This window comes from Rhineura floridana, chromosome 5 (assembly GCF_030035675.1).
Source record: "Rhineura floridana isolate rRhiFlo1 chromosome 5, rRhiFlo1.hap2, whole genome shotgun sequence".
In the NCBI taxonomy this organism is placed as follows: domain Eukaryota; kingdom Metazoa; phylum Chordata; class Lepidosauria; order Squamata; family Rhineuridae; genus Rhineura; species Rhineura floridana.
This window is the reverse complement of record NC_084484.1, coordinates 75,234,543-75,261,454: the sequence shown is the minus strand read 5'-3', so window position 1 is coordinate 75,261,454 and position 26,912 is coordinate 75,234,543. Positions and strand designations below refer to the sequence as shown.

Sequence of the window (26,912 nt, the reverse complement as noted above, 5' to 3'; positions counted from 1 at the left end):
TGACAGTTCTGGTTTAATTTGTTCTAACACCCAATTATTTGTCTTTTTCATGGTCCATGGTATCCGCAAAGCTCTCCTCCAACACCTCCTCTTAACCACTTTTTCACTGTCCAACTTTCACATCCATACATAGAGATCGAGAATACCATGGTGTGAATGACCCTAACATGGTTCTAAAGTGTTTAGTGATACATCTTTGTATTTCAGGACTTTTCTAGTTCTCTCATAGCTGCCCTCGCCAATCCTAGCTGCCTTCTAATTTCTTGACTATTGTCTCCATTTTAGTTAATGACTGTGCCGAGGTATTGATAATCCTTGACAAGTTCAATGTCCTCATTGTCAACTTTAAAGTTACATAACTCTTCTGTTGTCATTACTTCAGTCTTCTTGATGTTCAGCTGTAGTCCTGCTTTTGTGCTTTCCTCTTTAACTTTCAACAGCATTCGTTTCAAATCATTCTTGGTTCCTGCCATCCCAAATGACACTTCCACACCACTGCAGCATGCCATAGAGTTGAGTTCAGCCCACTGCTTTCCTTTTGCACAAGGCACTGTCGACTATAGCAAAACAAGAACAAAAAACAAAACATCTGTACAATTTCACCTGTTAACTGAAATGCTTATTCAGTTTTTCCTGGGCATATGTGGTCCAACGTGCTCATTTTCAAATTAGTTATTATAATGATCATCCATCTCCTTCTCAAATAGATGTTTCCTGTCCTCTGTACTCAAGTCCTGGTGACCACAGTTGGGGAGTTGCACATAGCAGTGCATGTGAGCCCATGTTTCACGCATATACCGGTTGGTAGCTCACACTTCTTTGTGCAATTGCAGGCTAGTAGATGGAGCATGGCTGAGGTGCTGGCAGACCCTCCAGCCAATGTACAGGCAGCTGCTCAGTCCCATCTCTGACTTCCAACTTACAAGCCTCTGCCAACAGGACTTGGTGTTTTGGGGTCCTGCTCTAAACACCTTCTCCATATGCTTAGTCATAGTTTGCACATTAAGCATGTTTCATCAAGCAATCCCTGCATGGTGGTAGCTCTCTGTCTCTCCTTTCTTAGCACAGAACAAGTAGTATCTGAGATCACTGACGTTCCCTACAGAAAGTCTGAGAAAGACAATATGGGAATGTTTCTAGTTTTTCCATTAGCTCTGCAGACAGATCCCACTTTTGCACCAGCTCAAAACAGTTTTCTTTGTGTCTTGACTGTTTTCCAAGATCTGTATGATATCTGCCTTCACTTTGCCGCCTCTGTGTCAGCAGAGCAAGGTTTTTAATCTTCACAGAATGGAGAAATCACCTGTTGCAATCACCTTCCCTTCCAAATCTTTGTATGCCTTTAACACTTTTGAATACAGGGCATATAAAATATTCTAGAACATGCAAAAGTATGTTTCTTGACAAAGAGGTGTTTTTCTGAAGCAATAACCTGTGGTTCTGGCACCTCTTTCCCTAGTTCTTGGTATCACATGTAGGAGCTATCTATAGCAACCCGCTGGTGGTGAAGAAAATGCTTGATATATTCCCAGTATGTTCTTGATATTTCAAGGTTGAGAGCCAGCATTCAAGATACATGTCAGAACTGACCTCTGGCCCATATTCAGCCCTGAGTGTTAATTCAATTTTAGATTGTTTGGGAAGCAACCAAATTATCCCAAATCACATAGTTGATGCAATCTTAAGCATGTTCACGCAAAAGTAAGGCCTATAGAATTCAAGGGGACTTATTGGTTAATTCTGTACAGCTTCACTTATGCCAACTGTACCAGTTATGTCATTATACAGCCATGTGAGTGGCTGTATACTATAGCCAGCATGGATTTTTTGCATTCTGCAATGTTAAACTGAAAATACTCCACATGGCATTCTGCTGCTTCCTATGAACTAATTTCAAAACAAAACCTTGCAAAGCTTATAGACCTGAACGCAGGAACGCTTGCTTAACAACCTTCTGAGTTTTCATGCCGATACACAAAACACTCAGAGAGAAATGAGAGTTCAAAGTGTAAAACCAGAGAAAAAAAATCCAGACCCCATTGGACTTTTTTCTGTCAGTGGTCTCATATTCTGTTGAAATTAATTAAAAATCAGACATGTTCACAGAGTACCTGTAATCCTATTACTGACCTTGCCCCATACTCTGACCTTCATTTTCTGCAGTTTAAAGGTTTAAAAAATGCATGGCTGATTTTTAATTAATTTAAGAAATTTAACATTGGAGTCAATGATAGGTCTAGGCGTGCTCAGTAAGAACCAACTGTCAGTGTTCTAAAAGACAGACCCACAGTTGCTTGGTTTGGTTAATCGGGGCCACACTCTCGCTCCACTGGCCAGAGCGGTTTAACAGTTAGCCCTTCTTCTGGGGATTGTAGCTCTGTTAGGGGAATAGGGTGTCTCCTGGCAACTTTCAGCACCCTTCACAAGCTACACTTCCCAGGATTCTTTGGGGGAAGCCATGACTGTTTACCAGAGCTTGGAAAAGTTACTTTTTTGAACTACAACTTCCACCAGCCCAATCCAGTGGCTATGCTGGCTGGGGCTGATGGGAGTTGTAGTTCAAAAAAGTAACTTTTCCAAGCTCTGCTGTTTACAGTGGAATAAATGTCTGGTGTGGATGTGGCCAGTGACAGCTTTTGTTTAAATTTTGGTGCCTGCTGTAGAATAAAAAGGTAGGGAAAAACCTGAAAAACAATGATACTGTTCACAATGTTTTCCTTTTAGAAAAGAATGAGCCTTTCCCTCTGCCTAGTGCCCATCCACCCAATCTTCTCCCCCCTCTCTCCCTCTTCCCTCCACCTTCCTCCCTTCCCCCATCCTTCATTCCCTTCCTTCATCCTTCATTCCTTTCCCCCTTCTCCCCCTCCCTGCCCCTCTCCAAGTCAGTTTCAACTATCTTAAGCATGATTGTACAGGAGTGAATCCTACTGGACTCAAAAAGCATACAAATGATTAAACCTGCTCTCCTCTCCCTCTTGCCCATTTTCTCCCCCTCCTTCACCCCTCTTGCCCCTTCCAGTCCTTTTCCACCTCCTTCCCCCAATCCCCTCCCTTCCTCCTTCCCTCTCCCCTCCTCCTTCCCTCTCCCCTCCCCCATTCTCCTACCCCATGGCAGTTTTACCTATCCTAGCCATGATTGCATGGGAGTAAATCCCATTGAACTCAGTAAGCATCCAAATAATCAGACCTGCCTTCACCTCCCCCCCTCTCTCTTCCTTCTCCCTCCTCCCCTGCCCTCCCTCCCTCGTGGTCAGTTTCACCTATCCTAAGCATGAATGCATGGGAGTAAATCCCACTGAACTCAATAAGCATGCTAAGGGCAATGAAACAGGCTGGATGACAGCTAGAGCGCAAGTGGCAAAAGACGTGCTGTGAGGCTGATCAGGCATGAGTAAAACATCATAACTGTGCCTACTGTGTGGCAGTGAGGGCGGCGAAGAAGGCCCATTTGTCTGCCTCCATCGCATCCTCAAGTAGCCGTCCAGTGGAGCTTTTCCGTATTGTCAGGGGTCTGTTGACATCAACAACAGGAAATGGAGTTTTAGACCCATCGGAGGCCCCCTGTGAATTGTTCACAAGGCACTTTGAGGGTAAAGTTGCTCACCTCTGCAGCAATCTTGATGCCCCATCCACATCTACTGTAGTCCCCAATGAGGTGTCAAGTGCAACTTCTTCGGAACGGTTTCCATTGATGCGGCCTGATGACATGGACAAGGTGCTTGCGATGATGCGGCCAGCAACATGTCCTCTTGAACCTTGCCCTTCTTGGCTTATTAAAGCTTGCCAAGGGGGTCTGACCGGGTGAATCCAGGGTGTGGTCAGTGCATAATTGCAGGAGGGAGTGGTTCCAACCGTCTTGAAAGAGACGGTGATCCAACCACTCCTCAAAAAGCCCACTCTGGACCCACTGGTTTGTGACAACTACTAACTTTTTAGGGAAGGTGATTGAGAGGGTTGTGGTGCAGCAATTGCAAGTGCTCTTGGATGAAACAGATAATCTTGACTCATCCCAATCTGGGTTCAGGCCAGGTTATGGGACTGAATCAGCCTTGGTCGCCCTGATGGATGACCTTTATTGGGAGAAGGACAGGGGGAGTACAACCCTGTTATTCTTACTTGATCTCTCAGTGGCTTTTGATACCATTGACCATGGTATCCTTCTGGGCCAACTTGGTGAGATGGGTATTGGAGACACTGTTTTACAGTGGTTCCGATCCTATCTCCAGGGTTGCTCCCAGAGAATAGCATTGGGTGACTGTCTTTCAGCCCCCTGGCAGTTGTGCTGTGGGGTGCTGCAGGGTACCATATTGTCCCCCATGCTGTTTAACATCTATATGAGGCCCTTGGGAGCAGTCATCAGGAGCTTTGGGGTGAGGTGTCAGCAGTATGCTGATGATACCCAGCGCTATTTCTCCGTAACATCTGAATCAGGAAAGGCTGTGCAAGCCCTGGACCACTGCCTGGACTCGGTGGTTGGCTGGATGAGGGCCAATAAACTGAGTCTGAATCCTAGCAAGACAGAGGCACTGTGGATTGGTGGTTCCCAAGTTCAGATAATTGGTTAGTTGCCTGCTTTGGATGGGGGTGCTCCTGGATCCATTTTTGTTGCTAGAGGCCCAGGTGACCTCTGTGGCTAGGAGTGCCTTTTACCGGCTTTGGTTGGTAAGACAGCTGTGGCTGTTTCTGGACCGGGATAGCCTGACCACTGTTGTCCATGCACTGGTAACCTCCAGGCTGGATTACTCTAATGCACTCTATGTGGGGCTGCCCTTGAGGTTGGTCCAGAAACTGCAGCTGGTGCCAAATGCAGCAGCGAGACTGCTCACTGGGGCAGGGTATCACCAACATGTCACCCCGCTGCTGAAAGAATTGCACTGGCTGCCCATTTGCTACTGGGCCAAGTTCAAGGTTCTAGTTTTGGTATACAAAGCCCTATACAGCTTGGGACCAGGATACTTGAAAGACCCCCTTATTATTATTTTATTAAATTTATTATTATTATTTATTATTTATTAAATTTATTAGTCGCCCATCTGGCTGGTTTTCAGCCACTCTGGGCGACGTACAAGATAAAACAATACATTAAAACATTAAAATTTAGAACCATAACAGTAAAAAACCTAACCCACCCCAAAAGCCTGCCTGAAGAGCCAGGTCTTCAAGGCCCGGCGGAAGCTTATCATAGAAGGGGCATGGCGGAGATCATTTGGGAGAGAGTTCCACAGGGTGGGGGCCACTATTGAAAAAGCCCTCTCTCTAGTCCTCACCAGTCTAGCTGTTTTAACCGGTGGGATCGAGAGAAGGTCTTCTGAGGCTGATCTTGTTGAGCGGCATCCCTGACAATGCTGGAGGCGCTCCTTCAGATAGACTGGGCTAAAACCGTATAGGGTTTTAAAGGTCAAAACCAACACCTTGAATTGGGCCCGGTAAACAACCGGTAGCCAGTGCAACTCCTTCAGCACTGGAGTGATGTGATCTTGCCGGCGGCTGCCTTTAATCAGACGAGCCGCCACATTCTGTACCAGTTGCAGCTTCCGGACCGTTTTCAAGGGTAACCCCACGTAGAGCGCATTACAGTAGTCTAGGCGAGAGGTGACCAGGGCATGTACTACCGGTGGGAGCAGATGGTTGGGAAGGTAGGGGCACAGCCCCCGTATCAGATGGAGTTGATACAGCGCCACCCGGCTCACAGACGAGACTTGAGCCTCCATGGTCAGCTGGGAGTCAAGAATGACCCCCAGGCTGCAGACCTGGTCTTTCAGGGGCAATCATACCCCATTGAGCACCAGGTCCACATCCCCCAGCCTTCCCTTGTCTCCCACAAACAGTACCTCGGTTTTGTCAGGGTTCAGCTTCAGCTTATTCCTTCCCATCCAGCCACTTACCGACTCCAGGCACTTGGACAGGGTTTCTACAGCCAACCTCGGTGAAGATTTAAATGAGAGATAGAGCTGCGTGTCATCCGCATACTGATGACATTGCAGCCCAAATCTCCTGATGATTGCCCCCAGCGGCTTTATATAGATGTTAAACAGCATCGGGGAGAGGATGGAACCCTGTGGCACCCCACAAGTGAGAGGCCAAGGATCCGAAACCTCATCCTCCAATGCCACTCTTTGGTACCTACCAGAGAGGAAGGAATGGAACCACTGCAATACAGTGCCCCCCATGCCTAACCTCTTCAGGCGGTCCAGGAGGATAACGTGGTCAACGGTATCGAAAGCCGCTGAGAGATCATGGAAACTATTTAAGCCTAACTGCCATGCAACAAGGGCAATTTTTGGTAGATGGTCACAGCTGGGGAGTGATCCCCCTGCACTGCCCTAAGACCCCCTCAAGCAGCTAGTTTTTTAAAAAACAAAACACTTTGCATTTTGTGCCAATCTAAGCCCAAATGCTGTGCAAGAGGAAAAGGGAGGGAGAAGAGAACTAAAGAAATGAGGGTATGTGCTGGTGGCTCTAGGCCCCCCACACTGCTGGGTTGTGGTCCTGACAGATTTTTCCTAAGGAAAAGTGGCCCATGGAGGAAAAGATTCATCATCTTTTTTTACAGTGCTCTGGATTGTAAAAGGATAGTGGATTGTAACTGGATTTGCACACAAGGCTTAAAAAGTTAGAACTGGAAGCACTGTCAAGGCCGCTAAATTATAGGCACTCTTTCAGAAGCAAAGGCTGCAATTCAATACATGTCTACTCAGAAGTAAGCTCCATTGGGTTCAATGGGACTTACTCCCAAGTAAGTGTGTACTGGACTGCAGTCTAAATCAGTTTTCTCCCTAGCCATGCTATTTTATCTGAGGAAGGCAATATTTTAAATAAATCCAATAGCTATAATATTTTGTACTACAGCCTGTGTTCAAGGAACTGATGCAGTATCTTTTGTGCTTTATTAGCTAACAACAGGCATGTTATTTTAGAACAGCTTCTTTCTTTAGCCTCTTCCAGAACAATTAGGATACAATACAAAATGACACAAGGGTCACGTAATCTATAATGCTGCAGAAGGTTAGAGATACTTTTAATTAAAGGGTTTACAGTGAGATTATAGATACTGCCCTTTAAAGAGTTTACAGCTGTTCTGTCACAGAGCAGACAAACACCACTGTGAACAGTATTAGTTCAAATGCCCTATGTTTAAGATGTGGTTGCATCCCATTAAAAATATTTCTATTTTAATCTCCAGAGAATTTTTTTTGAATGGTATGCTCCAAGCAACTGTGGTTGATACAATGTATCATGTTTAATGACGTCACTAGGGCCCGCCCTGTGATGTCACTAGGGCCCACCCCATGACATCACTAGGGCCCGCCCCATGACATCACTAGGGCCCGCCCCGTGACATCACTAGGGCCCACTCCCATTTTCTCGGGTTTTTAAATGGTTCCGACTTGGCAACCCTAATCCAGATAATCCGCTTCCTCCAAGTGCACTTATATCCCTTATATACCCAGTTGATCACTGTGCTGTGCAGGTGAGGGCCTCCTGCAGATACCATCTTATCAGGAGATTCATTCTACACAATATAGGAAATGGACCTTTAGTGTGGCGGCACCTACCCTGTGGAATCCCCTCCCTTTGAATATTAAGCAGGAGCCATCTTTTCAGAGCCTTTTGAAGACTTTCCTCTTTCAACAAGCCTTTTAAGTTGAGACCTATCCCCGTCTGCCTCTGTGTTAGAATTGCTTGTTAATATGTTTTTTTAATAATGTTTTTAACCCTTTTTAAAAAGATGTTTTTAAAGGTTTTTTAAAATGTTTTTAACGTTGTTTTGTTTTAATGTATTTTAAGGTCTGTTTTATGATGTTTTAAAGTGTTTTTAGCGCTTCTGTTTGCCCCCTTGGGCTCCTGCTGGGAGGAAGGGCGGGATATAAATAAAATAATAAATAAATAAATAATCAATCTCATTCTCATGCACAGGAACCCATTTCTTACCTCCTGGATTAAAAAGCAGAGACATTCACTAATAGGCAAAAAAAACCCCTTGCGGTTTAAGAACTTACCTATAACCAACAGATATTTATATCAAACTTTAAAAAGTAGGGAAATTGGGCAGCTATAATGAATGCACCAGGGGAGCAGGAGACCTGACCTCCTCTCTGAGATATTGTACTACCCCACAAATTTGTAAAAATGCAAACACAATTTGGGTTAGGCTTTCACAGTCCAATTCACTTCCTGTTACAATATCAACAGCCAATATCTGTTGGCTATAGGTAAGTTCTTAAACTGCCAGGTTTTTTTGCCTGTTAGTAAATACCAGTCTAATTGGGTAATGAGAACCATAAGATTCTACTGAGTTCATTCCCAATCTCTGCGAGAACTACACAAACTCCAGTGCAGGAGAGAGAAAAAACCCTTTACCTCCTGGTTCAAAATAATTTTGGGAAATGTGGGCAGTCAGTGCTATGAAAATATATAAAGCTTTCCTTATGCCAAGATTCAGTATTGTCTTCTACAACAAAATCAATTTTTAAGGTTAAAATACGAAGCAAGTAAAGTGGTAAACCAAACCCTCATAAAACATGCTGTACAATGTGATTACTCAGAAGTAAGTTCATTTAAGTTCAATGGAACTAGTAAATGTGTGTTGGGGAGTGTCTTTGAGACAACATTGAAAACTCAGCCTGCTTTGTTTGCCAAAATTTGCATGGACGTCAGGCAATGGCCTTATTTATGTTACATTCAATGAGTGTACAGTCTGTGTAGCTGGTGTAGAGATGTACACTTGTAACGTTTAGCAAGTGTACAGTCTATGTATTTGTGTACACAAGTAGTTGAGCTGTACGCTCATATTGTCACCATTTATTAAGAATTCATTCTGATTTGTTTGTGCAGAAATTAGATGATGGAATGCAAACTTTCCAGTGCATTTTCCTATCACTTTTCTGACCACAAAAATTCAGTTTTGTTCTTTTTTAAATGGGTTTGTTGCACAACAGAACCAAATCCACTTTAAATGTACAACCTAAATTTGCCAGTATATGATTGAATAATATCTGTGAAATAGTTGCAGTCTGGAAGCAGCCCCTCCTTTATATAGAGAGAGATGTAATGGTTAGGATGTTGGGCTATGACCTGGGAGAACAGGGTTTGAATCCCCACTCAGTCATGAAGCTCACTGGGTGACCTTGGGCCAGTCACTGCCTCTCAGTCTAGCCTACCTCACAGGGTGGTTGTGAGGATAAAATGGGGAAAGGAGAACCATGTACGCTACCCTGAGCTCCTTGAAGGAAAGGTGGGGTATAAATGTAATAATAAATTGTTATGCACATCTCAATTATCTGAGCAGCAAAAGGTTCCAGGGTGCAGCGCTAACATGGCTTTGGTTTCTTCGGGAAGAAGGTCACAAACAACTTCTTAGTCTTCTGTAATATTTCATTTATTTACAATATATAGCATAGGTGGAGTTACATAGCTTAAGCATTCCACCCGACTGCTGATGTCTATTGCTTCCAAATGAGATTTCCAGGAAGACCGTCACCAACGTAAGACACTTCCAGAGCCCAAAACTCATCTCTTTGTCTCAGTCTCTGACTGAGTCCACACTGCAAACACAGATACCTGGCCCCTTTCCCCTAGCTAAAGAGTCATCTCCCTCCCATTCACTCTGCAGGGGAGGGCCTCCTGCAGATACCGTCTTATCGGGAGATCTGTTCCGCACAACATAGGAAGCAGACCTTTAGTGTTGTGGCACCGACCTTTTGGAGTTCCCTCCCCTTAAATACTAGATAGGTGCCATCTCTGTTGCCTTTTTGGCACCTACTGAATACCTTCCTCTTCAGCAAGCCTTTTAAGTAGAGACCTTATCCCAGTCTGCATCTGTGCTGGATTTTTTTTAAAGATTTTTTTGAATTTGTTCAAAAGATGTGTTTAAGATGTTTTGTTTGAATATTCTTTAAAGTATTTTGCTTTTCAGATGTTTAAAGTGCGTTTAGTGTTTTTGTTTGCTGCCTTGGGCTCCTCCTGGGAGGAATGGCAGGATATAAATTTAATAGATAAATTAATAAATAATAAACTTTCCCAAAAGGATCCTATATCAAGAAGCAATTGGCTGACTGTGGGGTTCCGATGGTAACAAAGTGTCAGGCTACTAACAAGTCCAAGGCTCTGGCCATGTGGCAACCTATACTGATAGCCCTACTGACAGAAATCTAATGGAAAACTCCATAACAATATAATTTAGTCATTAGGTAGCAGTGAGCTTAATTGTATCTGGGTGGAGTGAGGAGTTTCTTCTTGTTACATTCTCTTCAGATGGGGCCTTTATCAGACAGGTGGTTCAGATCTTATTTTTCTGTGTATACAACCAGCACATTAGCTTCCACATTCTTTTTTTCCTGTCATGGATATTTATTGCTATTCCAGCAGTTGCTGTCCACAGTAGTGGGCAGAGCTTGATGGAATACATCTCAATGCTTTCTGGGGGGGATTTCTTTTGTGTGCCCCCTCCCCGGTAATCACTGCCCTCCTGTCTTTTTGTTCCCTTCCTTGCAGAGAATGTCACTTTCTGCTCTAGAGTGGTCAGAGCAGCAGATCAGGAAAGCTGCCAGCCTGGAAGAGCTACTTAGAATTACCCACTCTGAGGACTGGAAGCTGTGGAAGTGCCGACTAAAACTCAAGGGTGTGGCTGCCTTGGATTCCAGATCTGCCTCGCATCGCTCCACAAGATTTGCCGCTGCTTTCTATGATATTGAGATGCTCAAAAGTAGGTGCATTGTTTACGAGCTGAATCTTTCTGGATCCTCAGCCACATATTAATGTGAAAGGCAGTGTTTCTGTGCCTGAAATACATGCACACTTGATGGGTTTGTGTCTTGCCTTTTGGTTTATTTATAACTTTAAGTCAGTGCTCTGCTCTTGAGTGATATAAGCAGGGAGTGCTCTGTCTCTCTCTTTTTTAAAGACATTTTAAAATAAAATGTCATCATTGGTTCAGATAGGGTGGGAGTCACCATGTCTTTTCTCAAAGAGATGTCACAGGAGCTGTCCAATACATATTTATGCAACATAGCTACTATACCCAATCATGTTTGTTGTACTTGCTTGCTAAGAGGAAATTACATTTTTTCATCAACGAAGTAGTGCAATGAATTTTTTTCCACTCGACAAAGAAGGAAAAGATGTAAACATACAGTAATATCTAAAAGGAATGCAACATGGGGGGGAAATTGCCAGCCCAGAAACCAACAGACTGAAGTGCAAAAACATTTAAATGCTTATTTTTATTAGGTGCATCCTGATATAAAACACCTCATCAGCTGGGTGGAAGCTGCCTAGGGGGTCTGTTCTTGCAAAAAGAGGAAGAAGCAGAGACCCAAACAATGCAAAGAATGGCTTTGGCTCAGTTCATAAGCTATGGGTGGGACATGGTGTCTGCATTCCTGTAGTTAGACCAAGGGTTTCCATCTTTTGAATTGGCCCCTGTAGCTGTCCCTTTTAACAGCGGGTTGTTCAGGTGAAGGCAATGAGTGGGTCATAATGTTGACCCCCATGTTATGAAAAGTTTCACCTGCTGCTTTCAGCTCATCAGATGTGTGTTAAAGGGACAGGAGAAGGCGAGGCATTACCCCCACCCCTTTTCTGGCCAGTTATGTAAGAGCATAGGAAGAACCCTACTGGATCAGGCCAAAGCTCCATCTAGTCCAGCATCTTGTTCTCACAGCAGCCGATCAGAGGCCTATGGGAAGCCCACAAGCAGAACCTGAGTGTAATAGCACTCCCCACACATGGGATTCCCAGAACTGCATTCAAAGGGATACTGTTGTCAGCTGTAGCTGGATCCCATGACACTGGATCCATGTTTGAAGGGTAGTATCACGTGGACCTGGATCCATGTTTGAAGGGTAGTATCATGTGGTTTGAAGCACAGCTTGGAAAAGTTACGTTTTTAAAACTACAACTCCCATCAGCCACAGCCAGCATGGCCACTGGATTGGGCTGATGGAAGTTGTAGTTCAAATGAGTAACCTTTCCAAGCTCTGGTTTGAAGGGCAGTATCATGTGGCAGATCACGAGGTTAATTAACACATCAGTCCTGCATCTCCAATGGGGCTGACAGTGTTGACAAGATGTATCCACACCCTATCATGTATCCACCCCTAATTTGGATTTCATAGAATACATCGTAAGGCACACAAAAAAATAAGGGGGGAAATGACAACTATATTGGCTATAGTGATGAACTGGCAAAGCTGTCATCTTGATAGGCACAATCAATATTGGCCATAATCCCGTCTATTTCCAAATTGCTGTTTCAGAGACAAGTGCGTGTCCTGAAGTAGCCAACAAAGAACTATCCAAACACAAAATGGAAGTATTAGTAGGCTTAGGGGAACACTATGAGTTTGCAAAAGAAACTTTGTGGGGAGGGGAACCATGGAAGGACCTCTCCCACCCAACAGTTCAATGAGGACTGATCATGCCTTGTGGCCATGAAATGCTGATTGACTGTCGTGGGGTGGGGGTGGGAAAGGAATATTTTGGAGGAGGGTATGGCTGGCTGGTTGGGAACACTGAACAGGAGCACTTCACTCTGCAAATTTCTTTTCAGGATGCACCTTTTAAAAATTAATAAATAGCAAAGGTCATGTTGTGGTTACATCTCTCACAGCTGTGGAGGGGTCAGATAGCAGGCTGATGAACTGGTGAATCCAGTTGTGTGGTGACTGCTGCTTTTTGAATGGCTCTGTTATTCTCCAGTTATAGATGAGGAGTGGCAAAGAACTCAGTGTGTGCCAAGGGAGACCTGCGTAGAAGTTGCCAAAGAGCTGGGCACAACCACCAACACATTCTTTAAGCCTCCTTGTGTGAACGTGTACAGATGTGGAGGCTGCTGCAATGAAGAGAGCCTGGGATGCATGAACACAAGCACATCTTACATTTCTAAAATGGTATTCAGACTTTTTCTACTCCTCTGCTTTTAGTTTCTCTTTGTAAAAATGGTAAAAATGGGCTCAATCTGCATAGGATTGGATTGTTGAGTCAGAAGTCTGTCTTAATTGAAATGGGTGTACAGCCTTCTACTAAGTAAGTGTGCATAGGAAGACCAGCCTTCACCAATGTGGTGTCCTCCAGATATTTTGGACCACAACTGCCATCAGCTGCAGCCTGGTGGCAATGGAAGTTGTACTCCGAAACATCTGGAGGATACTACGTTGGGGAAGGCTGCACTAGGCCATGAATATTGCCCATAACTATAAGTCTACCCATTGTTTACACAGCAAGTGTGCTTGTCCCACATTCAATCACGTTTGCAGAAGTATAGACTCTGAAATCTGAAGGGGAGGACATGGGGTAGATAAATGCCAGGGAGTTACAGCCTGTCAAAGCTCTTGAGCATATACGTCCATCACATGTCCTCAAGAAGGAATTGTCAGAGAACTCTCAGAACTGAACATTCCTAACATTTATTTATTTATTTATTAAACTTATATACCGCCCGACTAGCAATAGCTCTCTGGGCAGTGAACATCAAAAGATACAATAAAATTACACAATCTCATAAAACGAAGTATATAAAAACTGTACAAACTGAAATCAGATTACAACAATTTAAAATTAAATTAACTTATTTATTTATTTATTTATTTATTAAATTTATATACCGCCCGACTAGCAATAGCTCTCTGGGCGGTGAACATAAAACAGCATAAAAATACAATAAATAAATTTAACTTAAATTTAAATTTAAATAACTTAAATTAAAATGCCTCAGAGAAGAGGAAAGTTTTAACTTGGCACCGAAAAGATGATAGTGTCGGCGCCAAGCGCACCTCCTCGGGGAGACTATTCCATAGTTCGGGGGCCACCACTGAGAAGGCCCTATATCTTGTCACCACCCTCCGGGCCTCCCTATGGGTCAGGACCTGGAGGAGGGCCTTCATAGTAGACCGTAGTGAACGGGCGGGTTCATATCGGGAGAGGCGTTCCGACAGATATCATGGTCCCGTGCCGTATAAGGCTTTATAGGTTAGTACCAACACTTTGAATCTTGCCCGGAAGCATATGGGAAGCCAGTGCAGGCGAGCCAGAACAGGTGTTATATGCTCAGACCGCTTGGTTCTTGTTAGCAGTCTGGCCGCCGCATTTTGCACTAGCTGTAGCTTCCGAACCGTCTTCAAAGGTAGCCCTACGTAAAGCGTGTTGCAGTAGTCCAGACGCGAGGTTACCAGAGCATGTACCACTGATGCGAGGTCTTCCTTACTCAGATAGGGATGTAGTTGGGCTACCAACTGAAGTTGGTAGAACGCATTCCGGGCCACCGAGGCTACATGAGCCTCGAGTGAGAGGGAAGAGTCTAAAACGACTCCCAGACTACGAACCTGCTCCTTTAGGGGGAGTGTAACCCCATCCAGGACAGGGTATGTATCCACCATCCGATCAGAGAAACCATCCACCAACAGCATCTCAGTCTTATCAGGATTGAGTCTCACTTTGTTAGTTCTCATCCAGTCCATTGTCGCGGCCAGGCAACGGTTCAGCACATCAACCGCCTCACCTAAAGAAGATGAGAAGGAAAAGTGGAGCTGCGTGTCATCAGCGTACTGATGACAACGCACTCCAAAACTCCTGATGACCGCACCCAGCGGCTTCATATAGATGTTAAAAAGCATGGGAGACAAAACTGAACCCTGAGGGACCCCACATTGGAGAACCCACGGTGTCGAGCAATGTTCCCCAAGCACTATCTTCTGGAGACGACCCGCTAAGTAGGAGCAGAACCACTGCCAAGCAGTGCCTCCGACTCCCAACTCCGCAAGCCTCTCCAGAAGGATACCATGGTCGATGGTATCAAAAGCCGCTGAGAGATCAAGGAGAATCAGCAGAGTTACACTTCCTCTGTCTCTCTCCCGACATAGGTCATCAAACAGGGCGACCAAGGCCATCTCAGTGCCGAAACCAGGCCTGAAACCCGATTGAAATGGATCTAGATAATCGGTTTCATCCAATAGCGCCTGGAGCTGGTCAGCAACCACTCGTTCCAAGATCTTGCCCAGGAATGGAACATTCGCCACTGGTCTGTAGCTGCTGAAATCATCTGGGTCCAAGGAAGGTTTTTTCAGAAGTGGTCTCACCGCCGCCTCTTTCAGACAGCCAGGGACCACTCCCTCTCGTAAAGAGGCATTAATCACTTCCTTGGCCCAGCCAACTGTTCCATCCCTGCTAGTTTTTATTAGCCAAGAGGGGCAAGGATCCAGTACCGAAGTGGTTGCAAGAACCTGTCCAAGCACCTTGTCCACGTCCTCAAACTGAACCAACTGAAACTCATCCAACAAAACATGACGAGACTGTGCTCCGGACACCTCATTAGGATTAACTGCTATTAAGTGGGAGTCTAGGTCCTGGCGAACGCAGAAGATCTTATGCTGGAAGTGCTCAGCAAACTCATTACAGCGGGCCACCGATGTATCTACCATGTCCTGTAGGCCTGGATGGAGTAGGCCTCGAACCACTCTAAAAAGCTCTGCTGGGCGGGAAAGAGATGACTGAATAGTGGCAGCGAAATGTTGTTTTTTCGCCACCCTTACCACTCCTACATACAGCTTGGTAGAAGCACGAACCAGCTCATAATTGCATTCGTCGGGAGTTCGTCTCCATCTCCGCTCAAGCCGCCTCCTATCTTGTTTCATTGCTCTCAGCTCTGGAGTATACCAAGGAGCTGTATGAGCTCTACAGAGGAGAGGGCGCGCAGGAGCGATCGTGTCAACAGCCCGGGTCATCTCTGCATTCCACAGATTAGCCAGAGCTTCGACAGGAGCACCAGTCCTATGAGCCGGAAAATCCCCCAGAGCCCTAACATGAAAATCAATCCTCAGTTTTGCTTCACAGAGCAGGAAAACTTGGGGAGGCGGTTATTTAATAATGGAATTTAGTGGTAGTAGTAATAAAAATAATAAGTGCTATATTTTATCTTCACAGCTCTTTGAGATTTCCATTCCTTTAACAAATGTGCCAGATCCAATTCAAGTCAAAATTGCAAACCACACAGGTTGTAAGTGTTTAACAAATGTTCAGCGCCAATCGTATCCCATCATACGAAGATCTGTTCAGTATCCAGAGGAGAATCGGTAAGATGAGTAGTTTCTCTTTTCCTCTCTTAACATCCCTATCCCATTTTTTAAAACACACATGATTAGCCACAAAGCTTTTCTGAGTGTCCATAAATTGAATGCTTTATTCTAGGATTAATGGTTCCCCCAATGTTTGAAAAAAAATGCATTTTTCAATGTTATAAAGAACAGTCAGTAGTTGTTTGGAAAACATGTTGCATAACATACAGAAATCTCTTCTAACAGAAGTTTTTAATTACCATGGCATCTTTGACATTTACAAAGGTTTTTTTTTTAAGTCACAATTGACATAGGCAGCTGTGGCAAATTAAGACACAGCAGGCAGTTGGAATGTAATGAGGCCCCAGTTTGATGACTTAGCAAATGTATTTCCCTGAATTGTTCCTTTGATGGTAATAAGGCTTCTTGTCAATGTTCCTAAGACACGTCTCTGAATGCAGACGTTTCTCAACAAACTCTGGACTACTGTCGTGTGCCGGCTGTCTGCTTAACTCAGTTTCCCCCCATCTGGTGCCCTCCAGATGTTTTGGACTATAACTCCTATTAGCCTCAGCCATGGTCATGGTGGCTGATGAGAACTGTAGTCCAATATATCTGGAGGGCACCAGGTTGGGAAAGGCTGGCTTAATTGAAGTAGCCAAAAATAAGCTGGCTCTTGAAGACCATTTTTACATACATTTATTTATTTAAATATTTATATACCACATTTTCATAAGAATTAAGCAAGGCAGTATATATATATATACCACTACACCTCTCTCTCTCTCTCTCTCTCTCTCTCTCACTCACTCACTTTTTAAAGTTAAAATATTTATTTTGTGTTTTGTTTCCTTTTAGTTGTCCCCATATAAACAAACTGTGTCACAATGGCTGGATATGGGACAGCAATAAATGTGAATGTGTTGTAGACAAAGATCATCCAGGCAGAAAAGGTACCTACAACATTATTATTAATAGTTGAACAGCCTCCATTTTTTAAAGTGCTGAAAAACTATCTGTCAGAATATGTTATGATCCTTGTTCTTGCTTATTGCAAATGCTACCCGTGCAATCCTGTGCATGTTTTTTTTAGAAGTAAGCGCCATTGACTAGGTACCAGGTAAGTGCTAGAACTGCAGTAGTAGGCTATGTTTCACAAATGACAAACAAGGCTTCAAAGTTTGGTTTTGTGTTATCTTGCTAGCTAGTTTCTTCCTACTACTTTCTGAGGTAGAGAAAAGATAAAGGCTGTCAGATTTTGTTCTGGAGAAAACAAAACAATTCCTTCACTCCATGACAACCATCCTAAGACTAAATCCTTCCAAGCCTCATAAATGTAATAGGGTGTTTACGCTTGCTTACTTACTTAATATGCTCACTTTGATATTTATATCAAGAATGGAAATTATGCCATTTTCATTTGAACTGGTTTAAGGTGGGGGTAAAAGATTTTTCCTGCCTTTGCACCTGAATCCAGGAGCTAAAGAATAAATCTGGTAGTAAAAGCATTTTGCAAGCATAATGTACCTAGAATTAACTAAAATAACAAGCTCAAAGTCACACTGGTTCATCTGGAGCATAGGATTTGTCCTCCCAACTCCATATGCCCAGCAGAGTGTTGAATTATTATTGTTGTTGTTGTTCCTATGCCCTACTTGGAAAAGTGTATTAAAATTCAGGTCAATTTCAAGAGCAGTTTCCTTACGATATGGCATGAGAACCTGATGGTCAAATGGGGCTGGGAATAAAATACTTACCTAGTGATTTCTAGCAACTGCTTTGATAAAGGATTTTGTTTCTTTAAGCTAAGTAACACCAGATAATTGTGACTGCAGTTAATGACCTGGATTGAAAGAACTGCACAACTAGCACCGGATGTCTGAGGGAGCTTTGGGCCTTGTTTTCCTGTACAACAAGACCACCTATGCTACAAAGCAAACCCACGTGAGGGGACTAAGAAGGCATTTGTGATATTGTAGTAGGGGTCGTCTACTCAAAGGGGAAAAAAAATAAAAAATCCCATTGAGCGTGCCCCAGCCAGAGGTGTAGTTGCCCAAAGTCTCAGGGGGTCTTAGACCCTTTATTTTTTGGGGAGCAGGGTCCCAGCAGGTCCCTATGTCTTCAGCACCCTGTGAGCAGGAGGCAGGTCAGCCACTGAGAAGAGTCTCAGCAGCTAACACTCTCCCCTTTCATGCTTATTGGCTCCTAGGGGTTTCTATTGTGAGAGAAGGCATTAACAAGGAACTCATTCTCAACCCCACAGCAAAAAGGGGGGAGGGGCGTGGCTATAACATGAAGAGACTCTGCACTTCTGAATTTGTCACTACAATGCTGCCCCAGCTTAAAGTAGATTCCAACCAAAATAACGTAGAATATGTGATGTTTACAGGGTATGATCGTCACTATCTATTCAGACTCAGGGTTTATTTCTGTTGCAATGTTAACTTCATAATATTATGTTCTTTTCAAGCCATGGATTCCCCAGTTCTAGCTGTAGATTGTGTTCACATTTCCGGAATCAAAGGCTCATGAACAGATTGTGGATTTTATAAGTTAAATCCAAGACTTGCTATACGTCTGGAGGATATTACCTTTGAGTGATACCCTATTTCTGTGACCTTTAGCACAGTGATGAGCTGCCAACTTTTTGAGAACAGCAGAGTGAATGTGTGTGTGTGTGTGTGTGTATAACTTTATCAGTTTCTCTCTCTCTCTCTGTCTCTCTTCCCTACAAAACATGTCTCTGTGCCAGGACTCCCTCCGCTTGCTGAACTTGCAATGTGTGCACCAAATATGGACTTTGATGAAGAAAACTGTGAGTGCATCTGTAAATGGAAGTGCACCGGCAATTTATTTCAGAACAAAGAGAATTGTAGCTGTTACTTGTGTACAGAGAACCAGGACAGCTGCCTTCAGAAACATAAGTCCTTTAATGCAGAAACATGCAGGTAAGCCTTTCTTTGCATTTGAGTTCAAAACAGCATGCTTGGTCCACACCCAAGTACTTGATTGAGTCCCACCCCCCATGCCTGGGTTGAAATTTGTACTAAATGACTGGGGTTTGTGTCAAACAGCAAGTCATGTAGACTGTACAGAGAGTACGTTACTACCCGGGGTGGGGAACCTGTGGCCCTCCAGGTCTTGCTGGACTACAGCTCCCATCATCCATGACCATTGGTCATGCTGGTTGGGTTTGATGAGAGTTGAGTCCCAACAACGTCTGGCGGGCTAGAGGTTCCCCACCCCAGGTAGTAACGTACTCGGTACAGTCTACATGACTAGTTGACATGTTCCCCATCTCTGTGCTCATAAATACTCTTCCTCCCTCACCCAAATTGTTTTGCCTCCTGTAATTGGTCTGATACCGAAATGTATGCAAGATATAATGCCTACGAACAGATCTACAACCACAATTTCTTCTTACAAAGAGAAAATAGTTTGTGATCATTTCAGGTTGGACAGGCTTGAGAAAGATTAAAGACACCATCACATTCCAGGCCAGCAAGGGTTAGTCAGAATTAGGTGATGCCAGCACCCTTCTTTAATTGGTAATGTTTCATAGAATCATAGAATAGTAGAGTTGGAAGGGGCCTATAAGGACATCCAGTCCAACCCCCGGCTCAGTGCAGGAATCCAAATCAAAGCATATATCAAAGCATTTCTGTTTATTCCTCCATGTCAAGTGCAGTTCTTTGTATTTCCTGCACCTATGTGCTTATTAACTTATGCACTGTAACCTGATTGGATCAGTTAAAAAAAACACCCACCCTTGAACATTCATGAACTTACAATGATGAGCACATGCAAAATCACAGTTAGGAAAGAAAAAGGAAGACAGAGAGTAGCAAGGCAGTGGTTGGGGTGAGGGATATTCCATTGAGTTTGCCCGGAAAAATCCTCAGAGGATAGCATCTCTTTAATAAAACTTCTGACGGAGAGATTAATTAAAGGAAGTGTAGAATACAAGTGGCATATTTCATTTAACATTTGCTCTGCATTTAATAAAATAGATAAAATGCCCTTTTAAAAAGAGGAAAGATTAGTTCAATACAAATCTTCAACCCAGCAGGAAAAATTCCTGCCAAAACAGAAATGTCTTAGCCAGGCAGCAGAAGGTCGAAAGAGAGACCAAATTAACCTCTGAAGATGGGAAGGGAATTCAGTAGTCTGCGTGTGGCCAGAGAGAAGGTGTCCCAGGCACATTCACATTTTATGCAAGTGAAAGCACACTGAATTGGGCCTCCCCCATGGTTCTTAATGAGTGAATGGGCATGATCCTATGGGAGGAGGCAGTCTTTTTGGTATCGTGGACTCAATTGTCTACAAGACCAGCATCTCCCATGTGACCAAATGGTAATGAAAATTCCCCTTACAACCTGGAACCATGAGTAATGGTTGTGATCATTTGGAGAGGGAACATAACAGGAATGGCCTGTTCATTCCTTCCGAAGTATAACCCACAGTACAGACTTGCACGCTTACCATGTCATCTTCTGTGACTTCTTGTATTTAAACAGTTGTGAAGACAAATGCCCATTCCAGGCCAGGATGTGCCCAACCGTTCGGCCAGTGTGTTCAAGGCACTGTCGCTGTCTGAGAGGAGGAAGAAGTCCTCATGGGTCCCAAAGCAAAGAAACCCCTTGATCAAGCTTTTGTCGTCTCCTGTACCACCACCACCACCACACTGCTTTGCCAAGTAGCTGCCTGTCACTGGCTGTTGAATTATAATAATCATGGAAATGGGTGACTTTACTGGTAATAAATAAATAAAATCTAGTCTGCATTCATTAATAAGACAACGAGTGGATCTGCAAGGACATTGCCATTGTCTGCTACAACAAACGTTATCCTTGTTCAGTAAACCCATTGCTGTTTTTTTGGGAAAGGAGGTGGTATGGCTGAAGCAGTGGGGCCATCCATCATCCAGGAACATGGAAATGCAGAAAATAGAGCTACGCCCTCAACCTGCTAATATTATTCAGCATGTTTCTTTTTAGAACAACACTGCCAGACCTTCCAGAATTTGGTTCCCTAATATGTTCAGCACTGAATGATTTGATCTACTGTCCATCTTTTGTTTTCTTCTTTGGGTTTATTCTGAACTACTGTCTGATGTGTCATATTTAAAATGTATATAGAAAAATAAAGGCATCAGTTATTAATTAATATGTATTGCCATGTGTAATTTCTCATGCAAGTTTGGTCAGAAAGAATGAACTATGGTCAGTGCAACTATGGCCAATTTCATGTGCATCTGCTATCCCATACCCATGAAGATGTACAAGGCAGCTTGTCATGTGGCAGAGCTGGACCCCCCCACACTTATTTTTTAAAGAAAGAAGCTTAGGGTCAAACCAATTCTTACTCTGCACCAGGGGATTTTTAAATTTAATGCTAGGTTTGAGGAGGCAAGGTTTAACCCTTCCCTCCAGATACAATCCCTCAAAAAAAAAAAAAATCACCAATGTGTATTGCAATTACTCTTAGAGAAAAAGTTCTCTTTGGCAGCTGGGGAGAAAAGGATGAAATCTCCCTTCCCCATGCACTGCAGTCTCCATGGACATTGCCCCCTGCACATAGCACTAAATCTTCTAAATCCCCTGATACAGTGCTAATTATGGATTGTATCCAACGTTAGTTATATTCAGAGCAAACCCATTGAGATTAACGCAACTATGTTTAGTCATGTCCATTCATTTCAGTAGGTCTCCTCTTAAATATATGACCGCCCTATAGTATATGATATACAGCCCTATGTATTTACCATAGCAGATGTGATGTTTGTCACATAGTTCACCCTTGCATAGTTTTAAATAAATAAATACCTCAAACGGGGAGGGGCACACAAGATCAGGACTAGTGTGTGTGGAAAATGGAGTTTCAACCCTTTGTCCCCACCACTGTCACAATCAGCACTGGATTCCCCGCCTTGATGTCTGCTATTTGCAATAGCAGGAACTCTGGCTGGGTTGGCTGGGTTTGATGGGAGTTGAAGTCCAATGTGAAGGGCCGCACGTTCTCCATCTCTGTTTTAAAGATGTGGTTGAAAAGACCAGCAACACATTTTCCAAACACTAGCTTCTTTAAGGGGAAGGAATGTAGTGGTAAAGCACAGGTTTTATATGGAAAAAGTCCCAGTTTTAATTCCTGACATCTCTGAAGAGGTCCACCAGGCGGGGGGAGAGATCTCTCTCTGAAACCTGCCGGCCACTCATGTGTTGTAGATAATGGACCAGCGGTTTGACTCTGTGTATGATAACAGAGACAAGCTTTGAATATCTCAGCTTAAGCAATTCATTTGCTTCAGTTTTCACAGATGGCCCCAAGCAGAGCACATTGCAAAAATCCATAGCTGGAAAAAATCCTGTTGGGCCTACAGTGACAAGTGTGGATCATGGAGTGGCCCAAATAGGGATGGAGAAGGATTTTGGTTTGCTCCACAATTTGGAGCAAAACTCCCCAGTCCACATTCAGATGGACCCTGTTTGGAACATAGACATGCATATTAGCTCACATGCCTATGAATCTTCCAAAGCATGGTTTGCTCCAAATTACTTTTTTTTAACTTACTTTTTTTTTTTAATGAGATGATCTGAGGGCTTCCCTGGTTCTTCTTTTTAAACATTTTCTTTTGTACAAAACCATTTACAGCTGCTTGCAAGGACAGGGATGTTGTCTATACAAATAGCCAGGAAGGGATGGCAAGTTGTAATGGACTGTTGCTTCCTGGGGGGGGGGTAATGAAAAATGTTGAATAGGCATGGCAAGCCTGATACTTTCTAGCAGCTGCTTCGTTTTAAGAGCAAGAAAATTGTTTGAAAGCAAGGATGCCCTTGGCCCACTTCATGAGTACTTCTATGATTCAGTTGAAATGTTTGGGGAAAGTGTCATGGATTTGGGATAGAATGGACTTGCCAGTTTACTTGTGTGCTAAGGGCATGGACCTGACCAAGACTGTTTTGTCCAGCCTTACCCCTAGCCTGCATAACTGTTCCTTCAGGGGAAGCTATACCCTATCCAAATCACGTCAGCCAGAATCACTCAATCAAATATCCAAGTCTAGAGACAGTAACCTCTGAATTCCAGATGCTGGGGCCAAACAGTAAGGGGAAGGCTTCAGATATAGTCATCTAGGGTCTCGGGGGGATCTTGGTCCCCTTACCTTTTTGGGAGTGGGGCCGCAACAGGGTCCCTATGCCTCCATCATCTTGAGAGCCAATCACCATGAAAGGGGAGTGTGATGGCCACTAATAAGAGTCTTCTAACATGTTTCCTTGTCCTTTCCTGCAGATTGCAGCCAATCAGAGTGAAAGGAGGTGAGTTAGCTCCTGAAATGACTCTTCTCAGCAGCTAACACTCTCCTCTCTTTTGCTTATTGGCTCCTAGGGATGTCTGTTGTTGTGAGAGAAGGCATTAGCAAGGATCTCATTCTCAACCATGCAGCAAAAAAAAGGGGGGGTGAGGGAGGGGTGTAGCTGTAACTAACATGAAGGGACCCTGCACTTCTGAATTAGGCACTACACTACTGCCTGGCTGACCACAGTTGGGAACAAAATAGCTCCACATCAGAATCTGACTCTTTTTAAAGCAGAGCTTGCTATCTCCGCTTATAAAACTTCAATTTAATAAAATGAAGAAGAATTCCAAAAACACCCTTTCATTTCAGTCATAAGGGACAAAAGACAAAATGGTAGTTGGCTGATTTTTTTGCCCTTAAGATGATGGTTCAGTGCAGCATGCACTCCACATAAGGAGTCACACAAGAGATCATCTCTCTATGTGTCCATCCCTCCTGTCCCCAGCTGCCAAACAGAGAGACAACAGTACAGACAAATACTCTACCAGCGGTGAATCCAAGAGGACTAAGTGGAAACACTGTCTTAACCCATCTCCTCCCTTCCCAAATGATTCCCAGATTCTGAGGGTCTGGATCCAGACAAATGGTACAGGGTGTCAGATTCAGAACTGTCCAGATGAAAACTGTTCAGATAGGTATCAATCTTGAGTCCACACTGTTTGTCTGAGAACAAAAGGAGACCTGTCAGTTGATGCTCATACCATGGCACAAACTAGCAATACAGTTTTAGACCTGTATGTATGTAAAAAGTTCATTGTCTCTTCTGCATGCCTAGCTCTGCTCTCACTAGTCCATACAAATGTCAGAGAGGGTAAGGTCTTTTCTAGATTAATAGAATATTATGCTTTCTATATTGTGAAACCATTCATTTTTTATGCTCAGTATAATAAAAAGTTTGTATTTTTGGAATGTAGCAGCAAGGGGATTCCCCGTTCCCTTCACTGAGTACATTTTAATACACCTCCAATTGGAAGTGTGTGCGGGGTGTGTGTGAAAGCTTGCATGCTTGTGCATGTTTACTTAAGTCCTCTTCAGAACATCTGAATAGGATCAAGATGATGTAGAATATAGGGTGTTCTCACATAGGCTGTGTACTTAATATCACTTAATGTGGAATATAATTCTTGCGTTCTGCGTGAGTGGCAGCTGCCCCCCAACTCATACCTCTTACCACCAGTCCATGCCCTTGCAGCACCACACTTCATCATTTGCTCTACCCAAGAGAGGACACACACAGCCATCTTTGAAAGAAGTTAACTTTTATGTTTGTTTCACTTTAAATCATCCGATGCGGCTACAAACAATATAAAATGACCTCTATATACACATGTACTAAGTCTTCCTTCCTCATAAAGTGGCTTGACATTTAGCCAAATGGTGTTCTCTCTCTCCACAATGATGAGGTAGATTGTGGGGCAAACTCAATTTGGAAAATGGCTTTCATGCCTCAGCAGTTTCTGTACCTGAAATTAATGCAAGAATTATAATGGGTTTTATTATTTTACAGTAACTTGCAACAAATTATCATAAATAGGCTAGTCTCCTTTTAGTATTAGGGGCAATTAACTGACCATTTCCCCTAATGTCTCTTTGAAGTAAATTGGTCTAGACTATTGATATTAGGCAATACGCTTTCCCTTTCAAAAGCCACATTGTAACAGATTACACAGGAGAATACTATATTCCAATAGCTCCACCTAGTGTTGTTATGGCCTCATTCACAAAAGGTTCCTAAAATACCACCTTCAAAAGAGAAGAATTAAAAGAAGCTATCCTAGAGATCCCTTGATCCGAGTGTTTGGGGTCCACATACTTTGGGTCCCTGGGTCATCTAATCTGGTAGTAGGAAGCTTTGTAGTATCATGCTACTTCTTGTCTCACCTTCCCAAAGGCTGCATTCAGAGATGGGGTTTATTGCATTTGTTCTGATTATAATGGTAGTGCTTCTGTCCTGAGTTCTGTCATTCTTTTCACACTGCAGCACCTGTTGCATCATGGAACTGTGGCTTTTTGACCGATATGGCACCATGTCCCACTAAATTTCATTCACACCAGTGGGCATGGTGTGACACAACAATGGACTTGTTGCTACTCCTCCACCCTTTCCACACATGCGCACTTGTGGTTCCCTAATGATTCACCTGTGAAAATGGAGGAAAGAACTGTGCATTTTGACAAATTTGTAGGCCAGTCCAGTATCTTAGAGAAGAGGTCATGTCTCCTGCTCCCATGGTGCATTCACCATAGCTGCCCAATTTCCCTACTTTTTGAAGTTTGATAGAAATATCTGTTGCCTATAGGTACATTCTTAAACTGCAAGGTTTTTTTTGCCTATTAGAGAATTTCTCTGCTTTTTAATCTGGAGATAAGAAATGGGATCCTGTGCAAGATTGCTGAGAATGGATTTGCATGCTTATTGAGTTCAGTGGGATTTACTCCCCTGCAATCATGCTTAGGATAGATGAAACTGACCACAGGAGATGGGGAGGAGAGCAGGGGGATGGGAGCAGGCAGGAAGGGGAGGAGGGCAGGTTTAATCATATGCACATTTATTGAGTTCAGTGGGATTTACTCCCATGCAATCATGCTTAGGATAGGTAAAACTGACCATGGGGAGGGAAGACTGGAGTGGGCAGGGGAGGAAGGGAGAGGAGGGGGGAAGGAGGGGAAAGGCAGGTCGAATCATTTGCATGCTTAGTGAGTTCAATGGGATTCACTCCCGTGGAATCATGGCTAGGATAAGTAAAACTGACCATGAGGGAGGAGAAGGAGGAGGAAGGGGAGGGGAGAGTAGAGGGAAGGAGGAAGGGGGAAGGGGGAAGAGGGGAGTAGAAGGAGGGGGAGGGGGAAGAAGGAAATTGGAAGGGGAGCTGGAAGGGCTGAAGGAAGGGGAGGGACGGGGCAAAAGAGGATGATGGGAGGGAGGAGGGCAGGTTTGATCATTTGCATGCTTATTGAGTTCAATGGTATTTATTCCCGTGCAATCATGATTAGGATATCTAAAACTGACCATGGGGGAGGGGGGCAGGAAGGGTTTGGAAGGAGATAGGGAGGGGAAGGGAGGGGTGAAGGAAAGGGGAGGAAAGGGGCAAGAGGGAGGGGATCGGAGGGAGGAGGAGGGGAGGGCAGTTTTGATCATTTGCATACTTTTTGAATTCAGTGGGATTTACTCCTGTGCAACCATGCTTAGGATTGGTGAAACTGATTGGGGGGGCAGGGAGGGGTGGAAGAGGGCAGGAATGGGAGGGGGAGGGGATTTGGTGGGTGGGCACTGGACAGAAGGGAAGCCACTTTCCTTTCCAAAAGGAAAACATTTTGAACAGTATAATTCTTTTCCAGGGTTTTCCCCACCTTTTTATTCTACAGCAGGCACATGTACCCTCCCACCCAAATTTAAATGTCCCTGGGCGCATCCACACCAGACTGAGAGTTGCTAGGAGACGCCCTGTTCCCCTCACAGAGCTTCAGTCAGAGTGGCTGACTGTTGAACCACTCTGGCCACTGGA

General features: G+C 43.9%; 1 protein-coding gene across 1 annotated transcript in view; it reads left to right on the top strand.

The window, feature by feature from the left end:
• The window catches only part of VEGFD (vascular endothelial growth factor D), a 34,444-nt gene extending 13,229 nt beyond the window's left edge, over positions 1-21,215 (top strand). The window contains exons 2-7 of the mRNA XM_061629429.1: positions 10,495-10,705; positions 12,700-12,890; positions 15,919-16,067; positions 16,908-17,002; positions 18,802-18,997; positions 20,567-21,215. Coding sequence (XP_061485413.1) covers positions 10,495-10,705; positions 12,700-12,890; positions 15,919-16,067; positions 16,908-17,002; positions 18,802-18,997; positions 20,567-20,693 — 969 coding nt within the window. The 3' untranslated portion in view covers positions 20,694-21,215. The remainder of the gene's footprint in view (positions 1-10,494; positions 10,706-12,699; positions 12,891-15,918; positions 16,068-16,907; positions 17,003-18,801; positions 18,998-20,566) is intronic.
• The last annotated feature ends 5,697 nt before the right edge of the window (positions 21,216-26,912 follow it).